Genomic DNA, 13,674 nt, shown 5'->3' with positions numbered 1-13,674 from the left:
GTCAACAGAGCAACCCTTTTCAAGCCATATCAAGTGCCACCTTAGGAGCCTTAGCTTTCTGACAGGAAATACAATATATTTCACCAGTAAGTTTGTTGCTGACTTTTATCTCTCATGATCCTAATTGCAGAGAAGATATTTTTTGAAAAGCTCTGCTGTGTTGGGGAGGTGGGGAAAGGAGCCACTAGAAGACATGAATCTGATCATCCTACATTTGACTCTTAAGTAAGGATGCTTTTTTCCTTGGAATATTTTTTCAAATCTTAAGAATGGAGTTTAAATCTTCACTGTCTACTCCTTACCCCAAGACGCCATGTGTATCTTCTCAGACCTATGTAGCAGTTTTTTTTTGTTTTTTTTTTTTAAATATATTTTATTGATTTTTTACAGAGAGGAAGGAAGAGAGATAGATAGTCAGAAACATCGATGAGAGAGAAACATCGATCAGCTGCCTCTTGCACACCCCCTACTGGGGATGTGCCCGCAACCAAGTTACATGCCCTTGACCGGAATCGAACCCGGGACCTCCCAGTCCGCAGGCCGACGCTCTGTCCACTGAGCCAAACCGGTTTTGGCCTACGTAGCAGTTTTATGCCGCTGATTTTCTCAGAGGTACCTTGAATGCCAGTCATGCTGTGGCTCAGACGACTAATACTATCAGCACTTTGGAGTTTAAGTTTTTCTCTTGCTTTTTGGAAAAGCTTTCCTAGACATACCTATCAGTAGTTTATTTCATTCTTGGTGTACTTTCTCATCGTTGGCATGAAATATGTATGACAGGAAGGGATGAACTGATGTTATTTTGGGGTGCCAGGCAGGGAGGTGTATGATAGGATACAACAAAAGCTCTATCCTATATAATAAAAGGGTAATATGCAAATTGACCAAATGGCGGAACGACTGGTCGCTATGATGTGCACTGACCACTAGGATCAGATGCTCAATGCAGGAGCTGCCTCCTGGTGGTCAGTGTGTTCCACAGGGGGAGCACCAGTCAGCTACAAGCTGGGCTGAGCACAGCAGCGGTGGCGGGAGCCTCTCCCGCCTCCAGGGCAGTGCTAAGGATGTCTGATAAGCCCTCAGTAGGACTTCCCCTGAGGGCTCCCAGACTGCTAAAGGGTGCAGGCCGGGCTGAGGGCCCCCTCCCCCCAAATGCATGAATGTCATGCACCAGGCCTCTAGTCAGGCTTGTAAAAATCAGTTAAATGGTAACCTTTAACATGTCCTCCTCAAGGCCCCAGGCACATCCACAGCAAGAACAGAATAGGCTGCCGAAGCCTCTCCTGTTTCCACATTTTTATTATTAGAGGCAGTGAATCTGCTTACTTTTCCTTGAGGAGCATTTCTTCTCTGTTTGAGAAGTTGGGGTCAGCCTTCTTATTTTTCAGTTGATTCTAAACAGAACATAACCAGACTCATTTAAGGTCATTTATTATTGGAGGTGTCTTTTAATCTGTGACACAATCTGTAGTACATACTAGTAGACATTGAGTTGAGAGCTGTGGCAGGACTCTATTGTATTTTATATTTAGCATGCTTACCAAAAAGGAAATGATACTTATCTCTAATGTTCTACAAAGAACATTTTGATATCTCTAATTTCTTTCTCCAGATTGAACCTAAAAATAATCTTGACCTCTTAGGAAGTGTCAAACTATATTCTTCATTTATAAGCATACCTAAAACAGACTTAACGAATGCTAAGCATATAACATAAATTCAATCAGTTATGTATGAGGCAACTTGCTTCTGTTAATTACTAGGAAGATTTAAAAGTTTCTTTTTTAAAATATTCTGACCATTGCTAGTTGAATAGTTAATAGACATTAACTACTGTATTGTGATTATACAGAGACTTGGAAAATGAGCAGAACGTGTTGGCTAGGAAAGCAAAGGTGACTCTACAGAAAGAGTATGTAAAGAATGAGAGAAACCATAGCATATTCAGGAAGTGGCTACAGGCACCTAGGAGGAGTTTTGAGGAGCTAAGCTAGAAAGGTAGCTTTGGTACAGTTGTCCTCAATCCTGGTCACATGTGAGAACACTTGGGTGTCTAAAAAATATGTTGATGCCTAGGTTCCTCTACAGAATTTTATAGGGTAGGGCTCAGGTACCATTATTAGCATATATAACATGATTCTTAATCTGAAGACAAAATTGAGAACCATTTGTGTAGTTTATGAAAGGCTTTTCAATGGTATGGGATGGAGCGTGTATTTAACTTTCCTATCTAATAAAGAGGTAATATGCAAATTGACCATCACTCCAACACACAAGATGGCCACCCCCATGTGGACACAAGATGGCTGCCACAAGATGGCTGGCAAGGGAGGGCAGTTGTGGGTGATCAGGCCAGCAGGGGAGGGCAGTTGGGGGGCAACCCAGGCCTGCAGGGGAGAGCGGTTAGGGGGGACTGGGCTGGCAGAGGAGTGCAGTTGGGGGCGGCTAGGCCTGCAGGGGACGGCAGTTGGGAGCGACCAGGCCTGCAGGGGAGGACAGTTAGGGGCGACCAGGCTGGCAAGGGAGGGCAGTTAGGGGCAATTGGGCTGGCAGGGGAGCAGTTAGGCATCGATCAGGCTGGCAGGGGAGTGGTTAGGGGGTGATCAGGCTGGCAGGCAGCAGCGGTTAGGGGCAATCAGGCAGGCAGCAGATGAGCGGTTGGGGGCCAGCAGTCCTGGATTATGAGAGGGATGTCTGACTGTCTGTTTAGGCCCGATCCCACCGGGGTCCCAGATTGGAGAGTGTGCAGGCTAGGCTGAGGGACACACACACACACACACACACACCCCTGCACAAATTTTGTGCACTGGGCCTTTAGTCTATAATAATAAAAGTGTAATATGCTAATTAGACTGGACAGCCAGACAACCTTCCGGACGAAGCTGGGGCTGCGACGTCTGAGCCCCTTGCACAAATTTCGTGCATCAGGCCTCTAGTTTGTTTATATCTTGTCCTGCTCCAAAAAGGATTTAAAGTAGTGATAAGGGTTTCAGAATTTATACTATGGAAATAAATAGTGTATGTGTATTTTCCCTCGAATATGTGTGTGTTATATATAACACATCAACTTAATGTGTTTGAATGCTTCCTATTGCATTTGGGAGAAATATCCAGTTTATAATATTTTTTTTCTCAAAAGCAGACTTTCTTGATTACTTTAGCCTTAGCCTAGCCTTGCAAGTTTTGAGTGAACTGGCTTCTGTTGACTTTTCTAATATTTCTCATAATTTTCTTGATCACTGTGTGTAGTACAGTCCCCTACTATATAATGTTTATAGAATACCAGTTGTTTTTTTTTTCATAATTATATGGTATAGTACTCTTTCCCTGGAATCCTATCTCTCTTATACTACTTTCAGAAACTTTTTATGGCTATTCCTTTTTATTTTTCAGGTTTCAGTTATAATATCCAGTTTATATCACCTTGAATTAGTTTTTTTTAATTACTCTTACTAAAAGTAGATACAACTCATTGTCGTATGTTACCTATTTAGTTTTGTTTTTTTTCTCACGTGACTAAACTTCATAAGGGCACAGGTTTAGAGAGAGAGAGAGAGAGAGAGAGAGAGAGAGAGAGAGAGAGAGAGAGAGTGTGTGTGTCTAAATCTTATTTGACATTGGTTCTGTAGTTCCTTGTACAGTAGGTATATAACGTATATGGATACCCAGTACAATATTTATTGTATAATTTAAACACTGGTGTGACCTGTTTAGATATATGTTTTTCTGAAACTTTGTTCTCATGCTATTTAGGTAGATGTAGTGATGGTATGGATAAAAAAAAGTTGGACGATTTAAAAACAAAGAAAAGAAAATCTTCATTCAAACTTACTTAAACAATAGGGAAACAGTCTTAGGTAATTGTAAGTCCAGAAGTAGGGGTCATCCGACCTCCCTCACCCCGAACTCTGTAATTTATGATGAACTTGGATAATCTCTCTCTCTCTCCATTCTGCCGGCCTTAGTGTCTACTTTATCTTCTAAATTGGTTCCCCTTGTGTGGTTACAACAATATTGACAGTGACAGGGTAACATGACATTTTTCTAAAGCAGACACACAAATGGCTTACAAGCACATGACAAGATGTTCAATGTCATTAGTCATTAGGGAAATGAAAACCATATAATATTAAAAATGGAAAAAGCAATATTAGCAAGGATGTGCTGAAATTAAACCCCTTGTATATTGCTGATACGAATATAAAATGTTACAGTTGCTGTGAAAATTTTTGGTAGTTCCTCGAAAAGTTAAACAAAATTACCATATGTTTCAGCCATTCCTCTTAGATATAAACTAAAAAGAATTGGAAACATGTTTTCAAACAAATGTTCATAGCACCACAGTTCACAATAGCCAAAAGGTGGAAACAACCCACATGTCTTTCAAAAAATGAATGGATTGTGCTATATTCATGGATACTATTCAGTCAGAAAAAGAAAGAAAATAGTGACACCTGCTATAATGAGGATGAACCTCGAAAACATTATTATGCTCCATGAACTAAGCCAGACAAAAAAGGTCACGTATTGTATGATTCCATGTATATATAGAATAAGTAAATCTATAGAGGTAGAAGGCAGCTTGGTGGTTTCCAGGGGCTGGGTAGAGGGAAAAGAGAGTAAATGATTAAGGAGAACTAAGTTTTCTTTTGGGAGATGGAAGGGTTTTAGAGGTAGGTAGATGTGGTGGTTGTAAAACATTGTGAATATACTAAATGGCACTGACTTGTTCACTTTAAAATGGTTAATTTTATGTAAGTTTTACCTGAATTAAAATCTAGTACACAAATACATTGCCATCATATATTAATTATATATGGTGTCCCCAAAAAATGTGTACACATTTTAAAAGCAGCTAACTCACTTAATTTTCATTCCTTTCAGGGTTTAACTAATTTGAAATAATGGGTGAAGCCAGACTAAGCTTTGAACAAAGAAAATTTATCCTAAAGTGCCACTAGACTTTTTTTTTTTATGGGGGTACATAAAAGATAAAGTTTACCATACAAAACCAGCAACAGTCGACGAATTGAGGGTGCACAAATACCAAAGGAAATGATTCTTGATGTCTGTCATTTCATTGCTTCGTGTTATCAGCAGTGTCTGGATCAGAATGGTCATCAGTTTGAAAACAGGCATTGACAAAAAAATTTCTGTAGATTTTTTAAAATTTTGAAAATGGACTCTATATTAATAAACACTGACTTTATAATGATTCAAATTATGTACTAGTATACATTTTTGGGACATCCTGTATAATAAATCAGTATACTATAGTTCAGTGGTCGGCAAACCGCGGCTCGCGAGCCACATGCAGCTCTTTGGCCCCTTGAGTGTGGCTCTTCCACAAAATACCACGGCCTGGGCGAGTCTATTTTGAAGAAGTGGCGTTAGAAGAAGTTTAAGTTTAAAAAATTGGGCTCTCAAAAGAAATTTCAATCGTAGTACTGTTGATATTTGACTCTGTTGACTAATGAGTTTGCTGACCACTGCTATAGTTGATTTAATCACAGATATACCAGGGATGATTTCTTATTTTTGTTACATTTGCTTTCCATTAATATTATCTGTTAAAAGAAGTATGTATATTCAATTAATCAGTGAACTTCTATTTGCTATCCTTTAACATTTTCCTGATTTTTTTTTTTTATTAAACATCTATTTAACTGTTTTATAGAAATTTAAGTTTGGATGACCAGGGTTTTAATAGACTAAGCTATATTTCAAATGATCCAAGGAAGTGTGTTAATACCACCATGCACTTTTAGTGATAATATTGTTTTTCTTAACATTCTTTAAAAATTTCCTCAATGTTGTTTTGTCCAATAAATATTTTCACATTTATTTCATAGAGTTAGTAAATGAAATGTTAATAAAATTTCTAATACCAAGGTGAGAATTATAAATATAGCATGTAATTTTCTTATCTTTGCTTAATCAGCCTAGCATCAGTTTCTCTTAACATTTGATTTTTTTTCTTTGTCACTGTGATTATTTCAAAGTAATTATGTTAAATGGCACTAGGATTCCTACTCATTTTCAGCTCCCTCTACTTTATTTTTACTAAGTGATCTGATGGACTTAAGTCTAGATAACTTTGTTCTCAGCTTAGCGTAAAATTATATTTGAGTGGAATACCACCCCTAAGAGCAAAGGATGCTGAGAAGACAATAAGAACCAGGCGGCATTTATATATCAGAGCTTATTTGGGGGCCCCCCACCCCACCAAAGTAAACTTTTTTTTAGATATTTAGGCTTATTGTAACTTTAAAACATAAAACAGTGTGCACGCGCTCTGTTTCACACTTTTCCAGCCTGGCATTAGCTTTAAGCCATAGAAAAACCTAAACAGTTCCCATTGTTAATAACTTGTTAACTATTTTTAAATAATCAGATGAGAAATCCATTCTGGACCAGAAACCTTCTAAACCAGCTGCTCCACAAGTTCCACCCAAGAAGCCTACTCCACCCACCAAAGCCAATAATTTATTGAGATCTTCTGGATCAGTGTACCCAAAGCGACCTGAGAAACCAGTTCCTCCACTACCACCTGTAGCCAGGTAAGTTTTAAGTTAGTTTATTAATTTACCTGCCTTTGACATCAATGCCTTTCTAAATCTCAAAGAAAATTTTGAAGTATTTGGTTTCCATGTTTTTTCTATAGATTTTAATAATTCTCTATTAAATGTTAATCTTATATTCATACTTATATTCAGTGAATATACTCATATTAAACTGTTTTTACATTTCTGATTTTATTGGGATTAGTTTTAAGGTAGAAGTCAATATTTATGGAAATCATTTTATAGAACAAAGAAAAATCAGTATTATGCTATAACATCTTTAGTGTCATTAAATTAAAATGTTACAAAATGGTCATATTTCACATACAAGTGATTTTTGCCTCTGTTTGATTTTCTTATTTCAGAATTAATGGGGAAGTGCCTGCCATTTCATCAAAATTTGAAACTGAGCCAGTATCAAAACCAAAGTTAGATTCTGAACAGTCACCACTTAGACCAAAATCAGTAGATCTAGATTCATTTACAGTTAGGAGCTTTAAAGAAACAGGTAAGTTAACATGTAAAAAGGTGGTACATTTTGAAAGTTGCCAATATAGTTTTCAGAACAATTTAAATAAATTTGTATATACAATTTGTATGTGGACAGATACAGTGGAATTTAATTAAAATTTGTTTTAAATCTGTGAAGCCAAAATAGAAAAACATAAAAGAAGATAAATGGGCAGAATATTTATGATTCACATAAACTTTCTTATTGGCCAGAGGATGAGGTGGCGATTAAGAGTTTATCCATTTATCATTCTGTCTCTTCAGAATAGAATGACCACACCACCTAAGTCACACAGATCTGAAGATGTTTTAGTTTTAGAAGTTTAAAAATAAAGAGGTGATGTAGACTTTAATGCCAGCACTAGATTACATTTAAGAATATTTTTTATTTTCTGCTTAATACCAATATACTTTTCTATTCAGACAAATAGGCTTTTCGTGACTTACTCTCTTTCTACATATCACAGGCTTTACTTCTTTAGGTAAATGTTGTTCATTAAGTTTTAGACTGATTTTTTCAGCCTATTAATCATCTTTATTAGTTTCCAGTCTTTTATTCATTTTAGTTCTAAAATGGAACACTTGAAACAGAGGAAGTCTTGATACAAGTCAAAGGTGTCACTATTAAAGCGTTGTACACTTGTGGTGATGGTTTTCGTATAATGCTTTGAATTTGTTTTTAGTTTTTATACATTTTCAAAGCACTTTCTCATATATGTTCTTATTTTATCTTTACAGTAATTGTAAGAGGCAAATACTAATTTTTCTATGGTACATCTAAACAGAGTAAGCTAAAGGTACATCAGATGTTCAAGATCACATAAACCAGAAGGGAACTTTTTAAATCACCTTTATACTAAACGCTCTATGAAATATTTTTTAAAATTTTAGTATTTTAAATATATTTTTAGTTTCAGTGTTAATGTAAACTCAAGGTCAGTTACGCTTAGATTTTTTGTCACTATATTGGAAAATGTACTATTTATTAACTTTGAAAATTCTTCAGATGATTTTATTTGTCTTTCCTCTTCAGTTTGCCAATACCAAAGCTCTGACCTAACCATGGCCTCCCACAGTTTTTTAATTTGAGTGTCTTATCGATCCTTTTATCATGTATTTTGGATCCTGCCTGCTCTGGATGAAGCTATATTCATTAATAATTTCTGGAATTTGAGATGTTGGTTGTACTTTAGAGGCATTCACTCAAATATGTTCAGTATACTTTATCTGATGAAAATTATTCATATTCACTGTTAGTTAAGTAAAATAAAATTCTCTTTGTGTTTTTCAAAATACTCCTTTCTATTGAGGTTAGTGGTAAAAATGTGATTCTATCAGTTCTTATTTGTTTTCTGTTTGATGTAAAATACAGCTAGAAATGTGTTTTCAAAAGTCATAGTTGGAGAAATAAAGATTAAGTGCACAGTTTTAACTCTGGAAATCAAAACTCCATGGACATTACCTTTTTAATTTCCACAATTATCTTTGATCTTTATCAGAAGTCTTAAATTTTAATGAGTCATTTTGGGAGCTGAAGAAGTAATATTTAGAACTTCTATATTCTCTATTTTTCTGTTACTTTGTATCATTCTTGCATATTTTTCATCATTTGGTTGTCTCAAGGTCATGAAAATTGCAAAAAAAAATTTTTTTAAGTAAATAAAAACCACTTTTAGTTTTCCAAACTTTTTCTATATACGATCACCAATAAATTTTGTTTCCTTTGCTACATTTCTAATAAAAATGATGTGTAACAGTGTGGAAGTATTGGTGGTTGAAAAGTTCTACTTTTTACCTTGTTTTTGGTCCCAATTCTTATCTTACATCCATAGCCATTATTCAGTCTTCATTAAAAACCAAAGAAGCTTTGTGGAACAGGGTTTTGAAATTTTCTGATTTCTTTATCAAATGAATAAGGGAGTAACTTAGAGATGCTGAGATTTATATATGGTCGAGAAACTAACAGCTGACTTTCAAGCTGCTGTCCTTTATTCTTTCAGGGATAAAGTATCAGGCTGCCCTAGGTGTACCACATTTATACCCTGTAAAGTTCAGAAAATATAAATTTTGGAAATTGAGCTCATCTTAAGTGGCAGATATTTACGAAGAAGTGTTCTCTCTTCAGTACTGTTGTAGGTATAAGTAGTGTATCAACATAAAAGGCATAGCTGCTGACAGTAGCTTATGGTCTCAGACCATAACTCAGGCTATTCCTTATTTTCTTTTTATTAAAGTATCAGATGTTCTTAGTACATGTAGTCAAAAGGTGTTTTACCTCTTCAGAAACTGTGTTCTGCATCAAATACAGCCTCAAATTTGGCATATTTTAAATTATATTTTTGACTCAGTTTGAAGTTTTAAAATTTTTATGCAGCATATCAGTATAGCCCTTTAACAAGTTTCAGACAGTTTTAAAAAATACGAAAATCTTCTTAGAGTTTCATTATGATGTAAAGTAATAAATAATTTCAAGTGAAATGACAGAGTAGAAAGTACACTGACCTTGCTATTAAAAAATGTGGGTTGTAAATTATTAGCTGATGGTCATTATTGGCATATTTCTTCTATAAATCTATTTTCTTGCTTAAGTAACAATTGAACAGCCCAAAATTTCTATGATACTTACTAGAATGCCTGACATGGAAGTTGGTATAAAAAGTTATTTCCTTTCTGCTCCCCTCCTCCATTGTTAATCCCATCTCGTTCTGTTTCTGCTCCTATCTAGGAAGGATGTAAATTCCTGATCCTCCTCTCAGATAGGATTTTCCTGTATATAAAGGCATATAAAACACATGTATGTATATAAGTACAGACTCTGACTTTTGTACATGTAAGAAAAACATTCCTAGAGCAGCCAATTAGGTTTTATTTTTCTTTTGAAAAGTATATATATATCCTCATATATGATATAAAATAGTACTACAAATTGTAGAGCTGTTACAACCATGTTTTAATTGCTTTTTCAAACACTTCATTAAAAAATTGGTTTGGATAATCTCGCTGCCATTACTGGTTAATTATAAACTTTATGTGATCTAAATAGTTAATTTTCCAGACAGTTTACAATTAGTTTTAAAATAGAAAATTTAGTGGTAAAGTAATTATGTCAAAAGCACAGATGATGAAGTATTCTTAGAGTGTAGCATTTTATCCTTTTTTTGTTGTTGTTAATCCGCACCACATGATATTTTTTTTCATTGATTTTTCGATAGACTGGAAGAGAGGGGGAAAGATAGAGTGTGAGAGAGAGACAGAGAGGGAGAAAGAGATGTAAGAGAGACACAGTGATTGGTTGCCTCCTGCACATGCCCCAACTGGGGCTGGGGATCGAAACTGCAACCCTTTTGTATGCAGGGCCACTCTCTAACCACTGAGATACACAGGCCACAGTGTATTTTATCTTTTTAAATTGCTTTTCTGTGGTAAATTCTTCTTGGGTTAAAATTTGTATTTTCTAATAATTTCCTTGATGTCATTCTAGAGAGTATAAGATATTATTGAATTTTCATTTATATATATATGAGATTTCAAGTGTTATATACTAAGTTGCATTTTTATATTGAAATATTTTAAAAGAATAATATAGTTTTTATTAGATCATAGAATTAAAATTTTCTCATATTTACTATATGCTGAAGACTAAAACTTGACTAAAAGGTAGTTTAATTTTAGTAACAGCTATATTAATGAGTTGTTAATATATTGATTTATTACTCTGACCACTAATTTTAGTATTAAAACATCCTTTTAGAAACTGTCTTGGTGTTCAGTGAGTAATAAAAAAATGCTTTTTAAAAAATATATATATTGAAATTTATACCCATCATAATTTTCCCTTTGAAAAACAAAAGAAAAAATCTAAAATCCAGGACACATCGTATGTAGGTTTAGATTATTTGTAATAGGTATATGCTAAATATTGAACTGTTTCTATTCGTTCTACAACTGTTCCTTTTTCCTGCTTTGTAAAATAATTTTTTTGGTTTAGTCTTTTTTCTAGACATTTCTATCCTTGACTTTTCTTTCCAGATTTTGTTTCCTAGCCTGTTTGCCATGTTTCCCTTCTTACGTGTCAGAAAATTATTCTACCTTTCTCCATTTTGGTAAGATAACAATTTATAAAAGAAATCAAAATATATTCAGTATAAATAGGTGGTGCACATTGATTTTTTTTTTTTTTTTGTAACTTTACTAAAAGTGTACATGTTTGTCTGTCTATTCTAACCCTTTGGTTTTCCATTTTAAAATAAAATGAAATTCATGTTGGAAAAATTTTCCTGGTCAGTTTAAGATATTTTTTGATAAAAGTTTTTTGTTTACTTGAAAACAAAAATCAGTTTACTTTCTCCCCCAATTTGATATTTCATTGTGATTTTTAAAAACTCCATGTCTTCTTAGGCAGTATTTAGAAATTTAAATGGCTGGCAGAGTGACAATATGATTGCAAGAGTTAAGTGGTTGTCATGCCTTTTATGCCACGTGGACAGTCTAAATCTATTGTTATTACTCAGGGAAATTGAAAAGTGTTTAATATATCATGAGTCCAAGATGTGCACTATTTCATTTTACTAACCTAATGGCTTCAATGGAGGACCTGAGAGAGTTTTAGAATAGTAAAATCATTTATCTTGGTGTTGTAGCCCAAAATTGGACACATAAAAGGCCTTTTTTTACATGAGCATGATGTATAATTTACCTTTTATTTACCCTTTCAGTTTCATTTATCTTCATCCCTTTCTATGGTTTTCTGTTTATTTCTTTTTCTTTCTGCAAGTTGCTTCAATATGCATTTGAAAATAATCTCCAGGGACCAAAATGATTGGATTGTACTTTTCAAGGTGTTTTTTTTTTTTTTTTTTTTTTTTTAGGTTATCAATAAACATTAGTGTAAAAAATATTTTTTCACCCTTTAAACTACAGTATATTTTTAACATTTAAAAAATATTGATTTACTTTGTTGGTGACATTTGCACACAAAGTGATATATATACAAACACAAACACACTGTATAATGACTTTTACATTAAATCCACTGTGTTTATTATGATTTATTTTATAATTACTTATAGACAATTATTTTACTCAAGACAATAATTAAAGCAAGCACATTAGATTGCCTGTTGTGACGTATTAACCTAGTGACTAGATGTAAAATAGAATCCAGAATATAATCCCAGAATGTGAAGGTGGAGAGGAATTAAGTGGTCAACAGACATTTAAAGGTGTCACAAATTGCATATTGCCCAAGAGTGATACCTAACTTCCTCTGCCTTACCCCTTTTTTCTTCATCCCTTTAAAAAAGATCTAAATGAATTACTTTGAATATGAAAATTGATGAATAGGCTGAGGGCAGTAATGATTAGAATCTTTAGATTCTTTTATAAAATAGTATAACTGAGGTGGGGCATCTAAATATTTTGACAGAAAGTGTATAAACATTCAGGTAACAATAACATGAAGAATGATTCTATCCTGGAAGACTAGGCCAAAGAAATCTGCCATTTCAAGAATCTTGACTGTGGTTAATATCCCTAGTTTATAATTTGGGCTTAAGGAAGATAATATTGACAGTGGAAGTATCTGGAATTACCCTTAAGATTTTTGTATACTTACAGATACCTGTGCTCCAAAATTAAAGACCAGCTCCTTTAGGAAGGTTTTCTGGATCATGTAGAAAAAAAGCATTATACACTATTGTTTCAGAGATACGAATTACTAGATTTCTCTTTACACCTGTTATTGGATCGAAGGTCAGCCAGCCTTTGATGGTGGGGAAACAAGTGGATGATCTATGTAGAATTTTTCCTTGATCTCTCATCTGCCTTAGATTTATAACTACCTTGTAACTTCTAAACATGGTGATGTCTCAGCAGAAGTGCAGTAAACTATAAACAGTGTGCATCCCAGCTATAGTATACTGTGTACATACATACATATATCAAACACATTAAATTGTGCTTTCACTTTACATTGAGAAAAGCAACTGGAAAGCAGCAGTGTGGGTCCCAGGTATAGTTGAGTCCTTAAAATTTGAGTATCAGGATACTACCTGAAGTTTAAAACAAAGTTTTTGTTTTTATTATATGATACAGTAATTATGAGTTGAAATAAATTATTTTTTTATAAGGAAGAACTTAAGATGATAGCTTTTTTTATGCAACAACAGCTTGTGACAAGTACAGATTTATATCTTTCAAGAACTTTTTGCTCTGGTCTGTCTATTAAAAGCAAGAACTTTATATTGTTACTAAAATCTTATACTATAAAATGTATCAGGTGAAGAGGATGTTTGTTTTCTAAGGGTGAGTGTTTTCTAAATGCATATGAAAAGCACAGGTCAACTTGTGAGTCCTTTAATTTAAAGTTTGCTAAAAATCCAGAAATATTTTTTACCTTTCAAAATGCACAGTTATCTCTTAGTGTATACATTGAATTTTATTCTCCAGATATTGTGAATTTTGATGACATAGCTTCCTCAGAAAACTTACTACATCTCACTGCAAACAGACCGAAGATGCCTGGAAGAAGGTTGCCTGGCCGCTTCAATGGCGGGCATTCTGTGAGTTACACTTACTGTTGTAAAACGAGGAATTTAGCAGC

General features: G+C 34.3%; 1 protein-coding gene across 2 annotated transcripts in view; it reads left to right on the top strand.

Moving 5' to 3' along the window:
* Positions 1 to 13,674, top strand: part of CD2AP (CD2 associated protein) — a 119,798-nt gene that overhangs the window by 88,396 nt on the left and 17,728 nt on the right. For both annotated transcript variants that reach the window (XM_080666984.1, XM_080666983.1), the window contains 3 exons: positions 6,395 to 6,560; positions 6,929 to 7,071; positions 13,521 to 13,633. In XM_080666984.1, the coding sequence (XP_080523110.1) occupies positions 6,395 to 6,560; positions 6,929 to 7,071; positions 13,521 to 13,633 (422 nt within the window). The remainder of the gene's footprint in view (positions 1 to 6,394; positions 6,561 to 6,928; positions 7,072 to 13,520; positions 13,634 to 13,674) is intronic.

This window comes from Plecotus auritus, assembly GCF_963455305.1.
Source record: "Plecotus auritus genome assembly, chromosome: 4".
NCBI classification, from domain to species: Eukaryota; Metazoa; Chordata; class Mammalia; order Chiroptera; family Vespertilionidae; genus Plecotus; species Plecotus auritus.
This window is presented reverse-complemented; position numbering and strand designations above follow the sequence as displayed.